The sequence below is a fragment of the Barbatula barbatula genome (genome assembly GCF_947034865.1).
Source record: "Barbatula barbatula genome assembly, chromosome: 4".
In the NCBI taxonomy this organism is placed as follows: Eukaryota; Metazoa; Chordata; class Actinopteri; order Cypriniformes; family Nemacheilidae; genus Barbatula; species Barbatula barbatula.
The window spans coordinates 683,523-709,224 of record NC_136768.1 but is presented as its reverse complement, the minus strand read 5'-3'; the positions used below and the strand labels follow the sequence as shown (position 1 = coordinate 709,224).

The 25,702-nt window shown below is 44.2% G+C and overlaps 2 protein-coding genes across 7 annotated transcripts; one reads left to right on the top strand and one right to left on the bottom strand.

The window, feature by feature from the left end:
- Nucleotides 1-1,516: 1,516 nt before the first annotated feature.
- Nucleotides 1,517-14,509, top strand: arid2 (AT-rich interactive domain 2). 2 transcript variants are annotated; one of them, XM_079454218.1, is made up of 21 exons: nt 1,517-1,990; nt 2,108-2,201; nt 2,830-2,927; nt 5,388-5,521; nt 5,658-5,876; nt 5,957-6,024; nt 6,273-6,342; nt 6,469-6,719; nt 6,883-6,979; nt 7,119-7,328; nt 7,416-7,580; nt 7,835-7,910; nt 7,996-8,130; nt 8,247-8,455; nt 8,554-10,898; nt 11,144-11,286; nt 11,362-11,500; nt 11,592-11,674; nt 11,755-11,884; nt 12,064-12,155; nt 12,445-14,509. In XM_079454218.1, the coding sequence occupies exons 1-21, from the start codon at nt 1,899-1,901 to the stop codon at nt 12,554-12,556; spliced, it is 4,962 nt and encodes a 1,653-aa protein (XP_079310344.1). In that variant the 5' UTR covers nt 1,517-1,898; the 3' UTR covers nt 12,557-14,509. The 2 variants fall into 2 exon arrangements, with proteins under 2 accessions (XP_079310344.1, XP_079310345.1); XM_079454219.1 differs by having other exon boundaries at nt 1,750-1,990; nt 11,147-11,286.
- Nucleotides 14,510-17,572: 3,063 nt separating this feature from the next.
- Nucleotides 17,573-25,502, bottom strand: scaf11 (SR-related CTD-associated factor 11). Of its 5 annotated transcripts, none has more exons than XM_079454224.1 (16): nt 25,281-25,502; nt 25,009-25,073; nt 24,847-24,907; nt 23,600-23,733; nt 23,014-23,091; nt 22,856-22,935; nt 22,697-22,770; nt 22,388-22,422; nt 22,181-22,281; nt 21,965-22,081; nt 21,745-21,818; nt 19,441-21,654; nt 18,870-19,213; nt 18,613-18,786; nt 18,418-18,537; nt 17,591-18,334 (listed from the first exon to the last, which is right to left on the bottom strand). In XM_079454224.1, exons 3-16 carry the CDS (start codon nt 24,866-24,868, stop codon nt 18,236-18,238), a joined length of 3,666 nt encoding a protein of 1,221 aa, XP_079310350.1. In that variant the 5' UTR covers nt 24,869-24,907; nt 25,009-25,073; nt 25,281-25,502; the 3' UTR covers nt 17,591-18,235. The 5 variants fall into 5 exon arrangements, with proteins under 5 accessions (XP_079310349.1, XP_079310350.1, XP_079310347.1 ...); XM_079454221.1 differs by having other exon boundaries at nt 18,613-18,789; nt 25,281-25,472; XM_079454223.1 differs by lacking the exon at nt 25,009-25,073 and having other exon boundaries at nt 17,573-18,334; nt 25,281-25,464.
- Between the last annotated feature and the right edge of the window lie 200 nt (nt 25,503-25,702).

Sequence of the window (25,702 nt, the reverse complement as noted above, 5' to 3'; positions counted from 1 at the left end):
GATGTTGAAACTATACTTTAAACAGACTAGAGGGCGTTAGGTAACCTTTTCTAATGAAGATTACTACAGGTTTGAGATATTAAACCTAGTTTCGTAAGTCAACATGCAAAAACAGAAATCTACCGAACTTCTTACATGCCTTATAGTCACTGCATATGAATGAGTAACGTTGTTATACTAATGTTTATAGGATACCCATCCCCGTAGACATAATCATTTCATATTTCATACATTTCACAATTAAATTGTGAATATTATACATTTTCCAAATAATTTCATTAAAGATAGAATTTAAACTGCAGCTATAAAATGCATGTCCAGCCTGTACGTGACTGTGGGAGCTGTGCTTTTAATGCAATAATAAATAACACCCAAACTCCGTACGTAGACATCCGAACGTCTTTAAAAACATGTAAATACTCAAACGTTTGAAGAAAAGTGGTCGTTCATATGAAAAACAAACCAGTACATGAATGATTTCTACCTGCTAAAAGATACCAAAACTACTGGATTTACGACTATACCAAATGATTCCCTGTCAATGTGAAGGTTTATTACACGCTATTTCACACAAAAACAATAGATAATTCCAGCTTGAGGATGTATTTGCATGCGTCTCCACTCGCGCTGCGCTCTCCCTGCTCTTAAAGCCAGAGCGCGCGCACATTATTCTCCACTGCGCCGCGCGTCGGCTCAACATTTCAGTCCGCGACGAGAAGGCCATTTGAAACTTGCTAAGAAATGTCGCCGAAAATAGAAAAAACTCCAGAAGACAGCTTCGTTTAACTGTTCGCATCGCCCGTTTAACAAAATGGGGTCTTTCGTGTCGAGCTCCGCCATTTTGTGGCAGAATAACTTACGAGAGGGGTGCGTGTAATGGTTGAATGTAGTCACCCTGTGTCGTTTATATCCGCCCGGCGGTTATCACAAGGAACCGGGTGTAAACTCATCGACCGCAAAGTAGCGCTAACTAACTACTTGAACTGCAGACACAACAGATTAGCTGATGCAAATGATGTCTAACCTACATGCGTTGCCATATGTAGGATATGTTTATAACAAGAAAGGCGTTTTATTAAACATTTCAAAGGTTTGCATATTAGTGACCTAGAACGTATGAATTGGTCTTAGATTATTCATTAAGTATATAGTCATATAAAGGATTTAGGGCAACAAGACAAGTGCGTACTATTCGTTGTAGATGCCAATGAAAAGAATTATAAGAATATTATTGTAATTATAAGAATCCAGTCAAGAATGTGTTTACGTATTTTAAAGTAACATTTCTTCCTGTCTTCTTGAATGGTTTCTTTAAATATTTGTTTCTTTTTTAAGATGTAGTTTTATTATTCAGTGCAAGTGGACCATCACCATCCCCCACCGACTCTCAATGGCCTCTTTCCGTTTTCAGCGGTCGGGACAATTTTGAGACGTCCCCTTTCCCCCAACGAGCTTCGTCTATTGTTCACGAGCGGCGCTGTGGCGGTTGCAATACCACCGCTCGCCTGCTGAGGGCGCCGCGGAGCCGCGCGGCCTCGGGTCTTTTTGTCTGAACTGGATCCCGCTGCCGCTTCACAGTGTGCGCGATTAAACCGGAGCCGCGTCCGTCCCGCACTGTCAAAAAACCCACTCCAAAACCCACCGCAAGCGCTGCCAGTACCGTTGATTTCCCGTGCAGCCGCGAGCATGACGGGTGCGGTGCTGTTAGGCTGAGCTCGGTCAGGTTTACGGGCTGTTCAGGGTGCCGTTGGAGCGGATTTCTTCACTCTCCTCATCCGTCATTTCTTTAACTTTTCAAACACGCAGCCGCGCCGGAGCGGAGCGGACCGGAGCATGGGATCCCCGGACTCTTAGGAACCGAATCTGAGCCGGGGGTTTGACCGAATTTCAGCGAAACGATGGCGAACTCGACGGGGAAAAACCTCCCCGTGCAGCGGAGGAAAGGACAGGCTTTCCTGGACGAGCTGCGGCAATTTCACCACAGCAGAGGGTGAGCGCGAGAGATGAGCGGGAATTTCTCTCCGATTATAAACTCGGGTGACCCGCGCTGACCGGGTTAGGGGTCCGGACGGGTCGGGGATACTTATTCTGCTGTATTTCTCCACAGATCTCCGTTTAAAAAGGTTCCCGTGGTGGGTGGGAAGGAGCTGGACCTGAGCGCTCTCTACATGAGAGTTGTGTCTTTAGGGGGCTTCGCAAAGGTAAGTTTCTCTCACACACTTACAAAAGTACATTTCTCATCCCTCACACACACTCCCGGCTTCACTGTCCGGCCCGGTTCGGCGAATCTGACCCGGGTTATGCAGTGCATCGGCCTGTGTAAGAGTATGTGTGTGCATGAGTGTGTGAGTGAGTGAGTGAGTGTGTGTGTTGGCCCCAGACGCGCACACACACTTTCACATACACTCGCTCACTCAAAATTACCGGGCGACTTTCACATCGATTATCAGGACGGAGACACCTCTGCGCTCAGCCGAAGCCCGTCCGAACCGGGCCGTGCCGATCAGCGGCTTTATCGCTCCCGTGTGGCGGAGGATTGGGTGACTGTAGGCCGCATACAGGCCCTTGTGTTGCGCGCTGTTTAAACACCCGCAAATCGCGCCACATCGGCGGTCCGGACGCGGGGTCCGGTGGGCTCGGACGAGGTCCGTCCCGGAGCAACTGGTTTCTCGACGCCGGGTGTGATTTATTCATTTCAGATGGAAAGTTGAAGTTAGCCGAAGTGCTAAATGGAGTTAGCATGCACATACACACTCACTCTCTGAAACAAATAGTTTTTGCGTCTGAACCGAACCCCCTGACCCATCACCTCTCTCATCACCCCCACAGGTGTCCGACAAGAACCAGTGGGCCGAACTGGGCGAAGATTTTCATTTCCCCAGGAGTTGCTCGAATGCTGCTTTTGTTTTGAAACAGTACTACCTTCGGTGAGTCTTTATTTCTCTCTTTCAGCTCCAGCACGTGTGCTCAATGTTTACAGGCGCTTCTCTGCTGTGATGCCCTTCGGTCTGGTGCTCGGTTCCGTGTGTTTTGGAGATTAAATTGTGTTTTGTTGTGTTGATGTCTATACTGTGAGTGTTTTATTTTGGTTGACTTTACTAACTAAGTGTGCATCTGATATATTCAACAGACAGCTCTTTAATGCAGCATTATTACACACGTTTATGAATATGTATTATAGAAATTAAAACACATTCTTATTCAGTAGGTGTACTGTGGTGGATTACGTGTGATAATGTAGCATGTAAGTTTCTCCAGGTGCTTAGCAGGTTATTTTGCCTACTAGGTTGCTGTCTTCATGTTTCTAAATATTGTTTTGTGATGTTTGGTATCATGGAGATTTCTTGAATGCACTAAAGCACAAGCATCATTTTTCTGTAGTATTTACAGTTGTTGAATGCGAGTGCAGTATAGAGTCTGTGGCGGTGTTGTCTGCTTCTTCTCCACATGTGTTTATCTGTAGTTTAGTAGGTTATCTGGGGGGAGGCAGCCGTACAACTGCCATACAGCAGACTGAAACTCAGTTATTCTTATGATCTCTTCACCTTCATTTCAGATGAGACAGGCTGTTTATGAACACTAAGAAGGGAACTTGTCTTAGTACGGTGATGGATGCAACATCTCACAGAAAATGAAGTTGTCTGCGTGTATTGGAAGAGTTCTTAGTTTACTTAAAATTAGAGCTACTTAATTTCTGATGTAATGCATGTTTTTTTAAATCCTGGAGTTTTTTGTCATGTTGAGGTGTAAGCATCTCTCAAGGAGTTTGAAGTACCGGATAGAAAGCTTTTAAGAGTTACAAGATCACTTGCATCAATATGATGTTTTTCTCTCTTTGTTACTAAAACACCACATCCGTGTGCTGTGCTTAAATAAATAAAATGCAACATTTTGTTGTTAATGATGTGACAGCATCATGGTTAAAAGGCCATGTTCTAAGCTGGTGTTTCGATTGGGTCAGAACAGGAGGATGGTTAAATCACACATCATTTATGAATCCTACACATGATGACACATGCAGTAAATAAAACATGCTTCTGCAGGGCTTTTAGTTGCCAAAAGAAACTCTGAGATAAAAAAACACAGTTTAATACTTTCTACTGGAGCGTCACACAGACCTGCAGGCAGTCATATGCTGAGAGAAACAATTGCTTTGGTGGAAACCACTTGCGTTCTCAGCTGACACCTGTGTTAGTCTTCAGTTATAAATGTCGGAGGTTTCGTAGTTCAGGTGTTTCCAGCATTTTTTCTCTCTCATACTTAAATGGATTTGATTGTTACATCATCATAGCTGGAGTAATATTTGAACCTGAGGACTTTGAAAGCAGTTTTATGTGTGTCAATCGTTGCATTGATTATAGTTCAGGATGTCACGTGTGACAGTTCTTCAGTAATAATCCACATCCATTACAAACATTTGGCAAAATGAAGTCCAAATAGGTCAATGATTTTTGGTCACAGTTCTGTCCCTGTTGAAGTTTGTATGTGTTGTGTAACAACTGTTTGACGCTCCAAGAGCAGGTGAAGTTGACCCATTGACTGTGTCTCTGGTGGTTTCCAGTAGAGGGCAGCACTTTACTATTTTGAAAAATGAGGCATGTGAACATGATCATGGTTCCCTTTCTGTTAACATCATTTTTCTTCCGATCTCTCCTCCGGACAGCAGTTGTGAGTCCTGTCAGGTGTTTTTCATCATTAAATGTTTATAGATAAGGGATTGCACAAAATTCTTAAGTTAACATGAAATGTCTGAAGCTTTTAGAAGAGCGGCAGTTTGATTGTGACACATGTACATCTCTTAAGACACGAGTCCATTCAGTTCATGAGTCTCTCATCTGCTATGATCTGAATCATGTGTTTTAAATGGGGAATACATTCCAAGTGTGCAGTTTGTGATGGATTGAATGGGAAATAAGTCTCCAGAAGCACAACCGTGTTTAAAGTTTCTGTTCCTTCATTTAAAGACTGAACAATCACGGACATGCTCCAATGTTAAAAATCCTTTCCAATAGGATCTGTTCTTTCTTAGGGATAGATTTATTTGAATGAATAATCATAATGGTGTGAGGATGTTTTGGTTTAACGTGAAGATGTTTTTGTGAGTGTGAGCTGTATATTCAGCATTATTTGTGTATGTATGTGAGCATCCGTCTGTCCAGTGAGTGAGTAGTTTTGTAGTATTTAGGATATGCAGATGTCTATTTTTAGTGATCCGTATTGTAGTATGTGGGAGGTGTGTGTATGTTAGCTCATTCAGTCGACCGAATGACTGGTGAGTCATTCACAGATGTGTGTAATATTACTAAATGCTCGCTGCACGTCGTCTTCGTTTTACTGTGTGATCATGAACACATCTGTTCATCATTCTGTTTGTTGATGTTTTTCAGATATTTAGAGAAGTATGAGAAGGTGCATCACTTTGGAGAGGAAGATGATGAGGAGCAGCCGGGGAATCCCAAACCTTTACTTCCGATCGGTGCAATACCCACATCATACAACTACCAGCAACACACTGTATCAGGTACACACACACACACACACACACATAATGCAACTACCAGCATTTATTTGTACTGTATTACGATACATTTACATAACGTGCATGTTTACCAAACGTTATGGGCATACATAAGTTTGTATATTTGTCTCTTTGACAGAATATCTCCGCCAAAGCTATGGGCTGTCAACAGATTTTGTTCCTCCATCCGATTACAACAAACTGGTGCTGTCTCTCCTGTCTGGGCTCCCGAATGAGGTGGACTTCGCTATCAACGTGTGCACGCTGCTGTCCAACGAGAGCAAACACGCCATGCAGCTGGAGAAAGATCCCAAACTCATCACGCTGCTGCTGGCGCATGCGGGTGTCTTTGATGATTGTACGTTTGTTTAGTATGTACACTTCACAACTTTACCAATGTGTGTGTGAGCGACTATACCTTGTGTGTTTGTCCCGCAGCGTTAGGAAGCTTTTCTGCTGTTTTTGGAACAGACTGGCGGGAGAAAACTTCAAGAGACTTTGTAAAGGTATGAAAATATTGCTTTACAAAAGGTGTTTTCAACTCATTTGTTACTTAAGATTTGTCAGTTTGCGGGAGCATTTTAGGTCACGTGATTGTGATTAGGTTGGTGAAAAAACTCTCTGAGAATCAAGAATATCTTGTTTTTCCAACAGTCTTATAGTGTAAATCCAGGTAGTTTTATTAAGCTAAAAAAGATTTTATGAGCAGACTTCTGTGTTACAGTTCATAACTGTTGTTCTCCTGCTTTCATAGTTTTGGAAAGAGGTCATTGAAGACAACGAAGTGAAAGATCTCATCTCAGACAAGAGCAGCACACCCCAACGTATGTGGATTTTTCTAATGCCGGGCGCTTTCGTTTTCTTTGTGGCGGTGGTGACGATCTCCTAGTGTAGTTTCACTAAGTTGAGATGTTGTGAAAGAGCGTGTGTGTGTGCTGTGTGTTTCTCAGACGGATCAGAGACGAGGCACCTATGCACTCATCTCTTCCACCCGCCACGTAACGTGGGCATCGGAGACGTGGAGGGCCAGCGGGTGTTGCAGGTCGCCATGATTTTGAGGAACTTGTCATTCGAGGAGACCAACATCAAACTCCTGGCAGCTAATCGCACGTGTCTGCGCTTCCTCCTGCTGTGTGCGCACTGCACCTTCATTCAGCTGCGGCAGCTGGGTCTGGACACGCTCGGCAATATCGCGGGAGAGGTCAGAGTTCACATCTTTACTAGGGATCTTTATTGCAGTCTTTTCAGTAAACTTTGCTTGATATTTTATCTTATTCAAATTTTTGTGAGTGGGTACCCGTATATGCTAACCTGTATCCACGACTGGTTATGTTTGTTAAACATGTCTGTTTCTCTTCTTTCAGCTTCAGCTGGATCCAGTTGATTTTCGAACAACACACACAATGTTTCACACCATCACCAAATGTTTGCTTTCACGGGATCGGTTTCTCAAAATGAGGGGTAAGAACTGATTTTATAACACTTTTAAGATGTCATGAATAAAAAGCTTTCTACCCAGGGCTCTGGCTGGAAATAGCACTGTTCTCATTAAGGTTGTTTGCCATGAATTAAAATCAGACATGAAATGTTTCCTCTGCAGCAATGGAGATCTTGGGAAACCTCAGCAAAGTGGAAGATAATGGCGTTCTGATCTGCGAGTATGTGGATCAGGAGTCGTATCGTGAGGTAATTGCCCTCCTAACTTTGCCGGACATCATGCTGGTCATCTCGGCTCTGGAGGTTCTCTATCAGCTGACCGAGCTCGGGGAGGTCACATGCACTAAAATCGCCTCAGTGGACAGAAGTATAGGTACATATTCAAATGCTATCGGTGCTGTGTGTTCCTTCTACCCTTTAGCAATAGAGAAATAACGGGTATTGCTTGTCTTTGTCTCAGATCTTCTAGTGCGGCTGGTGTCAGTGGACTTGCAAACGTTTGGACCAGATGCCCTGACCGCGGTAAAACTCATCGAGCATCAGGCATCCAGCTGTCAGGTCTCGGAGGTTCGACCACAGCTTGTAGAGAACGTTCCTTCTCCCACGCAAGGCACTCCTGGATCTGGTAAGATCCTCACTTTAATCCATTGTCTTTGGATTCTTGTCGCTCTTGTTCATTAAGGCTGAATGAGGAAACAAACAGGCACACTTTCATTGTGAAAAAGCATCTAAAAGTTTCCCATTCTGATCAGAATGAAAATTGAGTATTTTAGCAATTACAAGAGATGTTTGTGTGTTCTGTTGTATGCTGACCTCTTCTGGTAAGCATAAGAAATTGAGCCTTGAATCAACAACAACTGTAAAACGTTTTGGTTATAGTGGGCAGAGGGGCGGTGCAGCCGACCACTCCACCTGGAATTGTAGAAGCAGATGGAGAGAAATTTGCAGCTCAATGGTAAGAATAAATGCCTCCTATATCCTCACAAGTTCAATTCATGACATTTCCTGGTTTTTATAAATGCCTTTCCTGCTCGCTGTAGGCTAAATGCACATTTTGAGGTTCAATCGGAGGGCTCTGTGTCTCGCTCTGAAATGTACTCGGAATATCTGGCAACCTGCAGTAAGATGGCGCGGGGCGCTGTGCTCACGTCCAACAACTTCTACAAATGCCTGAGGTGAGGTTTTTCAACCATGGTGCAAATAGTTGTAAAGTTGGTCTCCTGCATGGTAATCCTTAATATTCTGAAGTTCACGTCTTAGAAATTCAATGCTGTCTGCGTCTATTTCCCAGGACGCTGTTTCCTAATCACACGGTGAAGCGCGTGGAGGACTCACGGCTGAGTGGGCAGGCACAAATCCATGTGGTTGGTCTGCGTAAGAGGTCGATTCCTCTTCCTGTTCAACTTTACTATCAGCAGCAACAGCAACAACAACATCAAGCCAACCCTACAGTAGTTCCCAAACATGAAGTCCCCACAGAATCTCCTCAGTCCCAGTCAGGTATGGACAGAGTTGAGCCAGAAACACTTGTTTTTAGAGATAAAAGTATTTTTTATTTGAAACGATGCTAATAGTTTGTTTGTCTTGTTGATGTGCAGTGCTCATACGGGCACCAGCACCAAGCCTTACTGCCGGCCAGGCAGCACCACAGGTGGCCTTGACCATACATGGTACTCCCAGTGCTCCTGCGCCAGCCCCGACTGTTCCACGGCTCCTGATAAACCCGCCAGGACAAGTGGCGCTTTCCCCCTGCCCTCCGCCCACTGCCCCAGTCCCCCCACGACCCAATGACATTCTGACAACAGCCATGATGCAGAGCTCCATCCCCACGGCGTCTGCTTCAGCCACGGTTCCCAACCACAACACTGTCACCACTGCCTCTCCTTCCCAGCAGCCCTTGCTCCACCACGCTCCTGTTACACTGATCCAACAGGGGCCACCCCAGGGACACATATTTGCAGGGCGGGTACAAGGTGTTTGTACTTCAGTAGGCCAGCAACACTTGCCTGCACCTCAAGTGCAGCAAGGTGCCCCATCCCAGGAGGCCATGGTACTTACGCCCACTCAATACGTGAGCGCAGCTTGCACGTCGCTGATGGCAGGAGCGCAAGTGGTTACGGTCGCAGGTGTACAGGGCACTCAAGGGCCTCGGGTTGGATTTCAAAACATCGCCCCCAAACCTGCACCACAAGCTCAGTCGCCGCAACCTCAGCAGCAACAATCACAGCAGCAAAGCTTAGTCATCGTCAGTCCAAATCCACAACCTACCACTGCTTTTACTCCAGCTATTCATCAAATTGTATTGACCAACCCTTCAGCCATGCCTAGTGCTCCAACAATTCAGCTCCAAGGACAGCCCATTGCACCTTCACAGCCTGCTGTTCTAAACACACCGGCCCCTAACCCCACCCAGGTCCAGCAGGGTCAGCCACACACAGTCAGCCAAATGCTCTCCGTCAAGCGTCATCAGCAGCAGTTTCATCTTCAGCCACCTCCTCCTCCACCTGCCCAGCCTACCTCCACAGAATCGAGTCTGATCAAACAGTTACTGCTTCCAAAACGTGGTCCTTCCACACCTGGAGGAAAACTCATACTCCCTGCTCCCCAGGTCCCTGCCCCTGTTAGCAGCAGGGCACCCAGCCCTCAAGTCGTATACCAGGTATCCAACAGTGGTCAGGGGACACCTCAGCCACAGTTAAACGTGCAGCTCATGCAGAGTCCCTTGCAGGCAACTGGTGCTGTCCCCATCTCCATCCTACCCGGGCAGATCATTTCCACCTCTACCCCTGGCACCCTTCTGCAGGCAGCACCCAGCAACCAAGTTACTTTCACAGTAGTGCCAAACTCTGGCTTCCCCGCTGCAGCAGCCATCAGCCAGGGAGCGCCAACTTCTATCGTATCTCAGACCAGCCTGAATGTCAGCACAGCCCCGCCCACAATTGGACTGCCATTGACTCCGCCTCTGCCAGTTGCAGGAGCCGCTTGCCCTACGCCACCTTTCCGAGGTGACAAGATCATCTGCCAAAAGGAGGAGGAGGCCAAGGATGAGACGGGACTCCACATCCACGAGCGTAGGATTGAGGTCATGGAGAACTCCGTTGCTGATTGCTCAGCCAAAACCAGCAATGGGGACTCAGCGGAGGTAGACGGACCTGCAGGCAAGCTGCTCAATGGGAGGAAATTTGACTCGAGTCTACCTCCATACCACTCAGGAAACAGCCAGGCAGAGCAGGGCACGCAGGCGCTAAACGGCCCGTTCACACAGGGAGGCGATGGCCCTGGGAAGCAGATGTCGGTGGACCCTAAAAAGCTCATGGTGAATGGGGTCTGTGACTTTGAACGATCCGATGCCACTACTGGTACCCATCCAAGCAAAAACATTCCAAATCATAAGGCTTCCAAACACATGGGAAACGGGGAGGTGCTGTCACATCAGAAAGTGCACGGGCCCCTTATGGACTCTCTCGCTGCTGCTCAGCAGGACACTGCCAAAGCAGAGCAGGCAGAATGCCTGGCCAATGGGCCCAAGATCTTCAGCCACAGCGCTGAGATCTCCAACGGCCCTTCGGTCCAGAATTCTGAAACACTGGGCCTGAGGCAACAGCACCCACCTCACAACCACTCCCCACCTCCACCCACAGCGGTATCCAACCTTCAGCACCAACCCGGAGAGGAGATGCTCTCGCCTCCCACTAATGGCACATCTGAAAGCCGGTCGCTGAAGAGACCGCTGGAGGATGGGGATAGAGGTGCTTCTGGAATCCCGACGAAAATGGGTGTACGGATAGTGACCATCAGTGACCCCAACAATGCTGGCAACATCGCCACCATGGTCGCTGTGCCAGCAGGCGCAGATCCAAGCACAGTAGCAAAAGTAGCAATAGAGAATGCAGTGCAGCAGAGACCAAGCGTGCCCTCTCCCCTTCCTGAAAACAACACTCAGGTACGTGTTATCAAATTTCTGCTTTTTGAGTTGAACATTAGGAATTGTTTTGAAGATATGCTTGTAAATGTCAGAATGGTTCTAAACACCTTTGTTATATTCAATCCTCCTGTTTTGCATTTGCACAAGAAATAAAAATGCACAAACTAGGTACATAAATTACTGCTACAGAAGATGTAGAAATTAAAATAAATTTTACTTGATCTGTGATCGAATAAGTGAAGTGTTTCTATTCGTGTCATCAGCAGCCTGTTTTAGAGCAGACTCCTCCCCCAGCAGAGAAGGCTGCACAGGGAACCAACCAGAATTCACAAGCTCCCGCCCCCTCTCCAGATCAAGCACGTAAACCTGGACAGAACTTTAAATGTTTGTGGCAGGCATGCAGACGGTAAGCACTGTCGCTGGTTGTGATCGAGCTGTTGCAGTGGTGCATGTTAACTGCACTGTTTCTTTTGTATTTCAGATGGTTTGACACGCCGTCACAAGTGTTCTACCACGCAGCTACTAATCACGGCAGTAAAGATGCGTACCCAGGCCAGTGCCTCTGGGAGGGATGTGGCCCGTTTCCTCGTCAAAGACTATCCTTCATTACACACCTGCAGGCACGGCCCTTCTTATTGACAGTAATAATGCCATGAGCCCTGATAGCTGTTTAAGTGTGTCTTATAATCGATGATGTGTCTCTTGTTGCAGGATAAGCATTGTTCAAGGGATGCGCTCTTAGCTGGACTCAAACTGGAGGAGCAAACACAAGGCAGCAACACTAACACTTCAAAGTGTGTAGAACATCTTTTCGGTTTTGTTTGATGTTTTTGGAAATGTTTGTATTGATGATGATGATGATGGTGTTTCGCAGGTCTCCTCCAGCAGCGGTCAGCAGTCCTTCGCCCGCTCCGAGACCGCAGAAAGCGCTCGGCAATCACCCCAGCGCAGCGCTGATGGCTCTACGCAGGGGCTCGCGAAATCTCGTGTTCAGGGACTTCACAGTGAGTATATAATGAGTTTTTATGTTTAAGTGTTTTGTGTTTGTCTGAATATTTCAATAGTGGAGAAAGTGTGATCCAATTGAATGAAAACACATGGAAACTTGAAATAAGAGATATATTTTGCAACAGTTTAGAGATGTCTGGCAACATTAAAACTTGTATTTGTTCTCTCTGCTCAGGACGATAAGGAGGGACCAATGACCAAACACATCAGATTAACCGCTGCCTTAACGTTAAAGAACATCGCGAAGTACTCTGATTGTGGACGGATGTAAGTGATCCTTCTTATTGCCGTGTTGTAGATTTCTACTGTTCAGACGTCCAGGTCATTGTAAAGATTCAAAAAAGCACCTGAAGGCATTATAGTGTTGAAGCGTTGAACCTAACTGACATAAAGTTGTCATCTTAAATGAAAGTAATCTTCCTGAAGTTTAATAATAGATATTGATATTACAATGAAAATGTCTGTCACGTTCTATTACATTTTGTGAGAGGTTTAATTTACCACTCGGATGATGTCTGACCACTGTAAAATGCTTGTCTTGTTTTTGTGTGTTCAGGTTGGTGAGACGGCATGAAAATCATCTCTCTGTGCTGGCTCTGAGCAGTATGGAGGTCTCTACCACACTCGCTAAATGCCTTTACGAACTGACGCGCTCTCTGCAGGCCTGAGCTCAGCTCAACCCAAAAACCTTCAAAAGGAAATGAAAATGTTCCCGTTCCGCTGCCACACAGGCTGCCAGCAGCGTCGGGGCGACGTCTCTTGGCCCTCTAAAACCCCACCTCTGTCTCTCCATTCCACCGATCCCCCTCCCTCCCCCTACAAACTGCCACGGGTCTTCCACCAGCCACTCAGAAACCAGCGCCCATTTCACTCTTCGAATCGCCTCGTCACGCCCGGCCCAACGAGCACATTTTTTGTAGTCCCAGAGGAGAGCCGCCGATCGGGGCAGGGGATCACGTGGGCAGGGCAAGTGGACATACGGTGCGGGTCGGCAGAGGTGTGTCTAATGATTTTTGTTGTTTTTGTTTTTTCTTTGTAACTTGATAGCTTGGTTTTCTTACTTGAGCCGATTATATTTTCACTTATTTATTATTGAAATAAATACCGATATGAGTAAATGAGAAAAAAAACTAGTGTAAATATTTGTGAATAGATATAAAGTAAAATGAGTTTCCTCCTTCATGCCGCTGCAGCCCGTTGGTATCAGAAGCATTACTTTAGTAGATTCAGACTTGCCTCTGTTATTTTAACCCCTCGTATGAGATGTGATTCTATACTCAGCAGTGGATGAATGTACTTAACCCTGTAAATATTCTGCAAAGGTACTGATGCTGTAAAGTTTTGGGAGGGCTGGCAGAGGCCTACAAGGTTTTTCTTTGTGGAACTGTGATATTCCCCTCCTTGGCCCCTCTTTCTATTTGTACTATGTAACTTGTAGAACTCATTTTGCTGGCTGAAAGAGTATGAAATAATATATCGTATGTCATTTTGTAGAAGAGATGAATATTGAAGGTATTCCCCACAACCTGTATTCACTGTAACGCCAGTGTGCGAGCTGCCCGCCCGTGCGCCAGTCCTTTTTGTATTTGTAAATTGGTTTAAATACATGGAGTTTTATACAGGTTTTCTCCTGTGTTCTTTGCTTTCCGTGCAGGTATGATATTTTCCTCCAGATCGTTTTCTATCTTAATATCGCGTGGGGATTTAATTGTACTATTTTTTTTTCCTGTTTGTTCGTTTGTTTTTTCCATTTGTTCTTATGACCACGCCACATTCCGGCTCCCGGACCCCCAGCCTGTCCTCTTTTGCTGTGTGTTGTGTAACATTTATTACTGCCTGTTGTGTTAGCATCCCAGCGGGGTCATGACCCCCACTCACCATTTTTGCAGTGTCTGTAGGGTGTGCGATGATACATATATCTAACAGTCTGATATAGATTGGCTTCATTTACTTTGGTGACTGTTTATAGTTTTTAAATAAAAGAATGAACATTTTTGCCATGCTTTTTTCTTTGGAAACTCTTGTATACTTCATAAAAAACATTCATCTGTTTGTTTTGCAAAATAAAAAGGGCTCAATCTTCCCACAGACTTTATAACCTGTGATCTAACTCACACATGCCCGTCATGCACAGGTGAAATCAAGACTAATGAACTTCAGGTGTGTTTCAGTGGGATATAAACTCTACACAAAGGGACTTAAGGATTTACAGATTGGAGAATTGCGGGTGTGAAATAAACCGTATACCACCAACATTTTATTTTATATACAGTTTTGTAGTTTTTTTATAGAAAATGTTGTAACCTGTACAAATGGAAAGCTGTTTTTGTCTGATGAGCCCAGTTAAAAAATTCTAGAAAATCTATGAATTACTGCAGTAAGTTATTCATTGTGTAAGATTCAAAGGTGCAAAAAACTATATACACTTGCATCCCGAGGTTGTTCATAATTAAATAAAAATCACAAAAATAAACTTTTTTTGTGAATTAAACATCTCGGGAGAATGCTTGTCTTTCATACTTTGAAGTCTGGGTTAACTCGCATAATCTTCAAATGTTTATTATTATATGAATAGGCCAGTATGGTGACTTGTGTCCATTAAAAGCCTTACTTGAGCAAGATTCATTGGACTCCTGCATTTTATGCTTTAAAGTCAAAAAGTGTCATCATATAAATACCCCAAATCCATGTTACTCTAGTGCAAATTCACTGGGCTTGAACATGGAAGTCTGAATTTGAATCCCAATAACCATAGTTCCAAAGAATCCTGTTATTAAGTATCAAGTTGAATGTTTGTGGCAGAGTGGCTCTGGTGGATGAGCACTTACGTGAGAACATGAAGCCAAGGGTTCAAGGCTCACCTATGACACATTAAGTGTTTAATGAAATCTCTTATGCACAACTGATTAAGAAAAAAGATAAATACACCCGGAGAAATATCACAAGTGTGAACGGCACAATGGCTCAAAGGGAATGAGCACTAACTTGAAAACAGGTGGTCTATGGTTCTAGTCCAGCCTCTGGATCTTTAATTGTCAACAATTGATACTTTGCAGACCTAAAGAAAAAGATAAATACGCCCGGAGAACTGTCACCCATGTGCAGGACCCAGTGGCTCAGATGGAAGAGCATTGTACATGGAACTGGAGATCCTGGGTTCAAAGCCGGGAGGTGTCACGGAGAGGACGGAGGACGGAGAGAACGGAGGACGGAGAGAACGGAGGACGGAGAGCACGGAGGACGGAGAGAACGGAGGACTGAGAGATGGAGATGAAGGTGGGACGGAGGACTGAGAGACGGAGAATGGAGATGAGGACGGAGAGAACGGTGGACGGAGGACTGAGAGACGGAGAATGGAGATGAGGACGGAGAGCACGGAGGACGGAGGACGGAGAGAACGGTGGACGGAGGACTGAGAGACGGAGAATGTAAACGAGGACGCAGAACCCAGGATCCAAAACCAAGTGGCTGGAAGGAGGAGAAGATTCCCAGATCCTGAAAGGGGGGAGACGTTGGAGTGTGTCTCCCCCCGAGGTTCGGGAGCACAGAAGCCAGGGGTTATGCAACAGATCCCAAATTTTTTCCCTCCAAAAAGCTACTCTACTCTACTCTACTCTACTCTACTCTACTCTACTCTACTCTACTCTACTCTACTCTACTCTACTCTACTCTACTCTACTCTACTCTACTCTACTCTACTCTACTCTACTCTACTCTACTCTACTCTACTCTACTCTACTCTACTCTACTCTACTCTACTCTACTCTACTCTACTCTACTCTACTCTACTCTACTCTACTCTACTCTACTCTACTCTACTCTACTCTACTCTACTCTACTCTACTCTACTCTACTCTACTCTACTCTACTCTACTCTACTCTACTCTACTCTACTCTACTCTACTCTACTCTACTCTACTCTACTCTACTCTACTCTACTCTACTCTACTCTACTCTACTCTACTCTACTCACCCAAAATCGGTCGTCCTCTCCCGGTCGTCCTCTCCCGGTCGTCCTCTCCTGAACCAAGCCTCCACCATTCACATACAGGTCAATACCTGGACTCAAACCCCAGACCTCTTGATCTAAGGGTAGTGATCTTTGCCACTGAGCCACCGGACACTGCACACTTGACACGTATCTCCGGGTAATTTTATTTATTTTACTGAAACACATAAGATTTGCGAGCAATAACCCAAAGCTGGACTTGAACCCTGAACTTCCAAGTCTAATCAGAGTGTTCGTTACCCCTGAGCCACAGGGCTCTGGATGTCTGAAACATTTCTCCTGGTAATTTGATCTTTTTATACATACATACCTGGTTCACATGAAGCTGGATTTGAACCCTGAGCTACAAAGTGCAAGTGCACATTTCCACCAGACCACTGGGCACTGCATACTACAAACACTTCTGGTAACTTACAGCCGTCCAGTAAATGTTTGCAACTTCACAAGCACACAGTGAAAAACAATTAAATACGTTATGTATAAGCATAGTATATATGAAAGTTTTAGTCACTTTTGGCTACCATTTGAGTTTTCGTACTATGGTAGTTAATGACGTAACCGAAAATTACTAACATTATTCCAAATACCTTTCTCTGTGTTCATCAGAACAAAGTAATTTATACAGTTATCAAACAACCTGAGGAAAAGTAAAGGATGACATAACCTTTTAAAGTCACTTTGCTTATAGCGTCTGCTAAATTATTAAACGTAAACAGAAACTATTGGATAAAAGCACTTGCTAAATATATACATTTACAAAGCCATAAACAAACAGTACATTGGCTTAAATTAAAGCATCATCTTAAACAGTAATTTGACTTAATCAGTCATTTTATTTACCTTTATTTAATCAGTAAAAGTAAAACCTTGATCAACAATCTTTCTCAAAAGTTTCCTGGTCAAGACGCAACCTAAACCAACAAAATGTCACAAAATATGAACTCAATTTAACTCTTCCTTCAACAGCTCACAAACCAAAGATTTACAAAAACTCATTGACACCAAAGTCTGCATCTTCAAAACATCTTGTAAAACATTCCTATTGTTGGGTGTACAAAAGGCACTGAAATGTCATGCAAATTCAGTGAACGTAAATAAGAAAACAATTTCACCTTTTCTTTAAGTAATGGAACTGGCTGCGCCCTCCTGTGGACAATTAGTGAATCACCATTAGAATAAAATAAATTCAATAAAATATTATCCTTATTATTAAGTATCAAAATCCTTATATTGTGTTCTCACCAAATCCGCTTTAAATTCACGCTGAAAAATGTCATAAACCAGTGAACTCAAATGTTACGCATTTATTTGGCAAATCTAATCTAAAGCTAAACTTAAAAAAAAATCCTAGAGATTTATGGTTGTTTTCAGTATTAATAAATAACCAACAAATAAAAAATACACGCAAAGGAAGTTAACTAAGGGCGCCCTCCTGTGGCGATGTGTCTGAATTACACCACTGCACCCGATTCAGCTATAACGACACTCAAGCGGTTCAACAGTCAGTTCCCGTTGTGATCCTGGTTAAATATCGCATGGCTCTCAGCCAATCAGATTCGAGAACCAGACAGAACCTTGCATAAAACAGGTTTATGGGATATTTTGAGAATTGTAATTGACTCATCTCAGTTTTTAGATCCAGCTGATTTGCATTGCTAAACACAAGCAGAGGTTTCAGTGAACTGACACAGGACCGTGTACAGAGAGCTGGTTTATTAAGGAGGGTAAACATACACAGTGATTCAACTGCATGAACAGATTAAAGACTTTAACCTGCATATGACAAAAATCAGCTTAGCTCAGAGACAAACTACCCGTGCTTTTTCACGCAAGGTTATGATTTAATCACACACACACTCAAATACACACATTCAGCTATCTGCAGGGAAAAATATAGCTAACGCACATTTATTCCAGATTCATTTGACGCTTCTAAAGAGAAAATCACCTCATTATGTCCATATGACGACTACTGAGAGAAAGAGAGAGACAGAAAGAGAGAGAGAGAAAGAGAGAGACAGGGCAGGTCCAGTAGTACCACTTAAATCAATTGCCTTGATTACTCGTTCTCTTTGCTACTTTAAACTTAAAAGCAGACTGAAATTAAAGCAACACCATTACAAACCCTTAACCCTCCCCATTTTACAGCTCCACCCACACACCCATGAGACACAATCCAATAAAGGGCATTTGCACTATATCAAATCCAAATTAAACAAAATATGTAATCTCTAGAAAAATCTTCATTCTGGTTATGTAAATATGCTAAGAGCTCCAGTCAGTGACACCTGAAATTGCACTTGTGCATTCCGCAGAGCAGCGAGTCTCAGCTCTTTTCTTATTTGTTTTTGCGTATGCGTTTGTATTTGTCCACGTACGCTTTCACCAGGTTGGCTACCTTATCTGTATTCACCTCTCCGCTTTTGCTGTGACACACCTGAGAGAAACCCATCAATTTAAGATTATTTCAAGAGGACTTGAAAAGCAACATTACAATCAGCTTAAAACAGCAGAATGTACCTTTTCCACAGCTTTGCGTACGATCTCCTTGTATTCCTCCTTGTTAATTTCATTCTTTTGATAATATGGCTTAATTGCGGCTTTGACCTCATTGACGGCACGCTCTTGAATCTGCAACTTCTGTTTGAAAAAATAAGAATTTTTAGTTCACTGCTAGTTGGAAAAGCAGCTCTATATAGAAAAGTGCACCCTGACCTTCTCTTTCTTTGAACTGTCAGCACGGGCTTTGCTGTGAGATGCAGGCTGGAGGGTGGTGGAGGATGGCTGAGCCACACTGAGGGTCCCTGCAGGTTGAGGCACGGCTGTACCCACTTTGGTTGGCATGGGTTTGAAGGAAGCTTTGCCCGCGATTGAGAAATTATGCATCACCTGCTGTAAAAACACACTTGTTTAAAACAATTTTAAACAATGCTCTCGTTCTCACAAGACACACTAAACGGAGGCATGCATACCTGAGATGTGTGGCTTTCAGCAGGCACAGCAGTGAATCCCCCCTGATGCACAGGTGGAGGTGGTGGGGGTGGTGGTGGCAGACCCTGCACTGCAATGGACGGGACCTGAAGGAGGTGTCCGGCTGGGTGCAGAGGTCCTGTCGGGTGCAGATGAACAGGGACGGGAGGTGGCATGCTGAACTGAGCAGGCTGCAGGCCGGGAACTGTAGGTCTGGGTACCAGAGATGGCATGGGGTAACGTAAGGGTAACCCCAGCATGCCAAGCTGAGGGGGCATCAGGTTGGGCAGGGGTTGGGGAACAGCCTCAGTTTGCAGGGGGGCGTTTGTCTGATTCTGAGGGGAATCTGAAATGTGACAGATGCCATTGTGTTATTTAATGTAAAACCTCCTAATACATCCCCCCATCACTCTGTGAATAAACATTGCACACAGAAAAACATTGAGAACGTAATCTCTCCAAACATGTCAAACACATGACCAGGTGATATTTCACCCCATAATATAAAAGATGCAATGTGAAAAATTTGCAAGACTTAAATACAAGCAATTCAATTTTGGGAGACAGACAGACCTGCTTGTTTTGAGGGGCCTGATGCACTTTGCTCCTCTTCTTGTTTGTTCCAGATGTTACCGGCACCCCCTCTGTCCCTACGTGAGTAGTAGTTCTGCACATCAGCAGGAAGAGTTCGACGCACGGCCCAGCTCGATGCCGAAGACCACCCTGAACGATCCATTGCCATGTCAGAGCCATCAGGCTCTTTCCTCTTAACTCCAGCTCGGTTCTCATTAAAGCGATTATATGAATCTATGTTATTAGATGTCCCTGAGAAAGAATTACGTGGCCTCCAATTTTCTGCCAGATCCCCCTGCTGGTTGGATGACCAGTGTGCACCTCGGCCACGCCCGGTAGAACGCTGCCCTTGATCCACGTTCCAGCCACCTCGTGACAAGGACTCCACAGAAGGTTCGCTCGTGTTTTCTTCCCGTCTTGACTCACGCCCTCTTGTCTCAGCCTCCGCCCAAGTCCTCTCCCTCTCCCTCACCCAGTCTGGGTTCTCACTTCTGCCCCGGTCCGGCGATGCCTCGTTGAAGTTGCCGTTGTTAGAAGAGATGGGTTCTCTCCCTGAGAAATGACCGGGCTTCTCAGAACCGTTCCTCCAGTTGGAATTGCGAAAACCTCTCCCACCTCCTCTGCTCCGCAATCCTTCCCCACCCTGTGATTCTCTTTTGTGAGGAGAGTGGCCAGTATGGTCCATGCGCTCCTGAGACGGGCTCCTGCAGTTGGCCTGGTTTCTGGTTCTGGACCTTGAACGGCTGCGTCGCCTGCGACTCCGCTCTTTACTACGACTGCGGTCTCTGCTACGACTGCGTTCTCTGCTACGACTGCGTTCTCTGCTACGACTGCGTTCTCTGCTACGACTGCGTTCTCTGCTACGACTGCGATTGCGCTTACAGTCTCGCTCATCTTCTTGTTGCTCGCAGCTACTTGACGTGGATCGGGTCTTGCTGCTTCGGTCTCGCGATCGAGATCTTGACCTACGAGACCCTTCGTTTCTAGACTCTCTGCTGGGAGACCAGGTGGTCGTAGCCGAGTGAAATCGAGACCTGCGTGCTCGTCCCTCCTTTTTGTCTGATTCCTTTAGGTCTTTACAGGAATCAGTTTTGGGGTCAGGTGAAGGGTCTTGACTGGGCATTTGAGGCACGTTACCATCTTTCTCAGCTGTAGCATTGACTTCATTCTCAGACGGAGGTGAATCACACTCCATGGGAATGAGATCAGTGTTGTCTTGAGGGCTTCTTGCATTGGTGTCCAAACCCTCTGAGTTGGCATTCTCTCGTGTAACCAATGGGAGCTCTCGGTCTGATGGACAGGTGCTCTGATCCTCGACAGGTGAAAGACTGGAGGACTCCTGCTTGAGATCTGCATCAGTATTCTCTGTTGTGATGTCAGACTCTTGTTTTAGATCAATGATGATGTTTGAAGTGTCTGCTGAAAGCTCAGGTGTTGGTTCCACATTGACGGATTCATCATTTTGAAAATCAGGCTCAGGCTCCGCACAGAAAAGAGGTACATTGTCTTCCTTTACTGGTGAAATATTCAATGGTTCTTCTTGGCTTTCATCACAATTTTCCACAATTTCCAACATGTCATCTTGTGAAAGTGTCTCGTCTTCATGTTCATTAGTATTCATACTGACCTCTTCGTCATCTGTGTTTGTTTCTTCTTCCTGTTGATTAACATCATGGGAAATTTGTTCATTCTCATCAGAACTCTTCTCATTCTCCTCCTCCATCTTCTGCTCCGGATCTGTTGGTTGTGGGTCACTGTCTTCTTGATGAGATCTCTGAGCTTCTTTTGGTTCCTGGTCTGCTTCGGTTTCATCTGATTCTTCTTTCTTTAATAGTGCTTCCTCCTCATGATTCTCTGGCTCTGCTTCCTGTTCCTCCTCCTCATCATCATCATCATGTCTTTCCACCAGAGAGGTTTTCTTTGCACGACCTTTTGTCTTTGTCCTCCGTTTGTTCTCTTGCGGATCTCCGCTTGTAGATGCATGGGAATCGTTTGTTGTTTGTGGTGTAGCTGGATGGTTAGTGGAAGAGGACGCATCGGAATCCGTGGCCTGGGATTGTTCGGCGGCAGTATCCTCAGACTCTGTGCGAGTGTGCCGAGAGGAGCGTCTTGTTGCAACAGCTTCTGTTGGCTTTGCAGAGCTCTTTGAACCTCTGGTTCCCTTTCTCTCCTCTCCTTTGGGACATGTGACAGCACAAACTCTGCCATTAGAAACTGAGGAACACAGAACAAATGACAAGTTATGTGAGGACTGTTTAATTCAAACATATGTGTTGCTATTTACAAAAGGTTTGGATCTCTCACCTGAGTGTTCTGAGAACAGAAGATTGAGAGACACAGAGACAGCTGACAGGAGCAGGTGTGAATGCAGGGACACCCTAAATTGAATCAGTAAGCAAACACAGTTTCAGTTCCTGTAGCCCAACTAAACATGTGCTGATAAAACATACAGCTTTCAATGCACTGTTAATTGTTTTGGATGAAACTATTGACAAAATCAGCATTTCTAAAACATGCTCCTCACCTGGGAGCACCTGAAGAGACTGCAGGTGCAAAGACAGGTAACCACCGTGGTTTCCTCTCTAATCTGCTCCACTGGACGTCATCCGGCAACTCCTCACAAACCTCAACAGATTCACTTCTACAACAACAAACATGTAGCAAACAGACACTGTTCACCCGCAAATCAAAACACAGAGAACTTAATTCAGGCAAAGGCATTGGGCCAGTGTGCGCTTACATGATTTGAGTCACCGTACCGACCGATGCCCCCTGATGGCTGGGTAGTGATGAGTGAACATGCTGAGAGCGCAGAAGAGCACGGCAGGAGTCTCCGCTCATCTACACGTGAAAAGAACACAACAGATTATGCTTAAGGGCTCAACATTTTCTGTTTCACGGATTTCAGGAAGCAGACAGAAAATGTTTAATGAAGTGCAGGACTTACCTTTCTCTTTTTAACTGCAAATTTGTCAGAGTCACCTGTTGAAGAGTTAAACTAATTTGTAATTTAAGATCTACATCAGCTGTAATCTTAAACAAGATGTCCATACAACCTCTCATCTTAAACTTCATCTAAACAAATCAAATGAGCACTGAGACCAAGATGCTCTACAAATATTTTACCTTTATTCATTTAGTGAGAAGTTAAAATTTAACCAAGATCATACTAAAAACGATAAATAATTTACTTAAATCACACTCATACATAACCGCAAACAATTACCTCAAACAAAACAATAACAATAATACATACATTTTCGAATGTGGTGTTTCTGTTTGGCGTCAACTCTTTTCTTGTGAATTCTCTTGGTTTCTTCTGTCTCGTCCCTGCCAGTGACAAAAATATGCAGAAATATTCCAATAGAAGAGTGACGTGTTAAACAAACTCGAGCACAAGTTTGAGGGCACTTACACACAGACATGACACATCCTCTGAGCGTCCTGACCACTGCACCTGTGCGGCTCTGACAGCTTGGACACTTTCACAGGAAGCTGAAACACAGAGAAGCTGAACTCAGTTTCATCAAGAATCTTTCAACAGATATCCAGAAAATCTGAAGCGTGTCTGACCTTAATGCAGTGCTGCGAGAAGCCCTGCAGGTAGATCACACTGAAGGGTCTGCGGTCCACTGGGCAGGACTGAACCATCTGCATACCATCACACACAACATTACAAGCATAAACACCTCGGAAATGTTCTTTACAGCTGGGTGGTATGACCACATTTGAGATTAATTTCCAGAATAAATAAATATAAAAGCTGCATTATATTGAAGAAAAACACAATGTGCGACAACTTGCTAAAAAATGCAACATGATAACACTTAAGAGTTCAAATTGATTCGACTTCATTACAATATATCTAAAACTATTTAAATGAAAATGTATATTATAAATGCCTAACATTCTTTCTGATCATATATCTTTCGCACATGCATGCCTGACTTTGTCTATGAATAAATATATGAGAGCATTCCATTTTCACAAATCATTGCGATATGCAAAATTCCCATTTTTTTATAATTCTGACATACTGTGCAGCCCCAATAAACAAATGTCAGGATAAATACCATCACCACTGTCTCCAAACATTAATATCATGATATCACGCAACCTGTTGTATCTGTATTTGACAGTCATGTAGAGTAAACCTGACCTGCGCCCAGCGAAGTATACAGGCAGAGCAATAGACATGTGTGCAGCAGTCTGGTACCGCTCTATCTGCCGGTCTGGGTCGGTTCAGACAGATAGGACAGCGCTGGGCTGCCTCGTCCTCCGAACACCGTCCATCTGAAACGCATAAAATTTACAAAATAGTAAATATCTGAAATAAACAGAGATACTGGGAACAACAAATTCACAAAGATAACCCAGAGGAAATGTTATTGCTCAAAGGTCATTCTTTTAAGGTTCATGAGATCTGAAGGAGTCGTATCAAATGTAAGTAACAATTTCAGTCTCCTATAAACAGAATCAAATGAGCGTGTAATTGTTGAGAGAGAGTATGAAGGTGTCAAATGAATGTAGATTGTAGAGGTAAAATACTTTGGATCTGATGAGAAATGTTTGAGTTCATATTGAGGTCTTCAATGATATTGACTTTTGATCGCAGCCTTGACAAATCTCTTCTGAAACTCTAATGACAAAGACATTTGTGAGATTTCGGACTCTTTTCTCACAAAAATTAGGAATGCACAATAAATTGTTGGCCATATCGGCTATAATAAAATTGAGTCCAATATCTTATAGCCGATAAATCATAAATGATTTCCTCTGGTTAAAGTTCTTCAGCTGCTCACAGTTATAACAAAACATTGTTGATGTAGATACAGTATGTAGATATTTATGAAGGTGTGAATCATAGGAACAAAAGCACATTGTTTGAATCAGACTGCTGTCTGAATGCTTTCTGTCTTGAGATCTGTTAGACTCGTGGCTGTTAAGAACACTTCTCTGAGTTGCTCTGGGAGAACATCAATCATTTGTTTATTGAATAAAAAAGATAGCAGAAAAGTTTAAAGGTTAAAGAATCTTAACTAGTGTAAAGTAGGCTTGGTACATGATTTGAAAAGAGAACTTACGGTTACCTTGAATGTTTTCATATAAAAGCAGTCGGCCACTGTTTGCCTTTTGTTTCAGTCTCAGGGAATGTTATATTAATATCTAGATATACTGTATATCGGCAAATGTATCGGTTATCGACTTCCAATGCTAAAGAATCATCGGTTATCGGCCAAAACACACACCGGTGCATCCCTACAAGAAATGTCTGAGAAGGAGGCGAGACTAAATTCAATTTGGTCTCCATTTAATCTCACTGATGTCTAGGAGAGATAACTGAGCAATAAAGAAATCTCATCTCTGCTTTTTTAAGGGAACAGATGAAAGTCGAGCTCCACTCACCCTTTCCAGGCCCCTCTCGCATCTTTGGCCCCGGGTCACAGCTGCTCTGAGCCCAGATTCCCTGTATCAACACATTCAAAGAATTTTCAAATCTCAACAATACATTATAAGTATATTTCAGACATAAAACAAAATTGAAAAATAATTTAGTAACTCTCTCACGGTAATTCAGTCGCTTTATTTACTCTCGAACAGCACAGCTGAAGTTTGAGTTGTTCATTAGCTGTCTGAGGTAACGTTAGCAGAGGTGTTTATAGCACTTTTTACTGTTTAAAGTCCATCTCGTGTAGAGTGTGTACACATGTATTACACAGAGACACACAATGAATTATCAGTAAACATGTTTACATGTAGTGTTTGTTAGTTTAGACTCTTGTTTATGAGTGTGACGCGGCTAGCCGAGTTAGCATCTGCTGTCATCCACACACACTCACCTCCGCGCGCTTCTCGTCACGGGCCTCAGGTCATATAAAAACACACGTTACGCTCCTCAGCGCAAAAACACGCACTTTTCGTGCACTTTCATGAGCGCTCGCGCGTGTATAAGCTGTAGATTTAAAGCCGTCCGGCCACATGTGGGTCAGAGGCTGCAGTTTCACCTCTTCACCGCGGGGCGGCGCTGCAGCGGGGCATGCCGGGAGACTTCCTGCGTCATCACGCCGGAATGAAGTTCACAGACATAAAAGTTGGTGGAAGGGCTGATGCGCGTTCACGTTGCTGTAGTTACAAAATGTCCACCAGACGGTGCTAATGTCGCTTTTAAGTCCTCTTGAGGCTTTTTTCAGGAGTTGGACAAGTAAAATATGAAACGGGTTTAATGTTTACAACGAATTTCTATGAACTTAAACGGTCACGG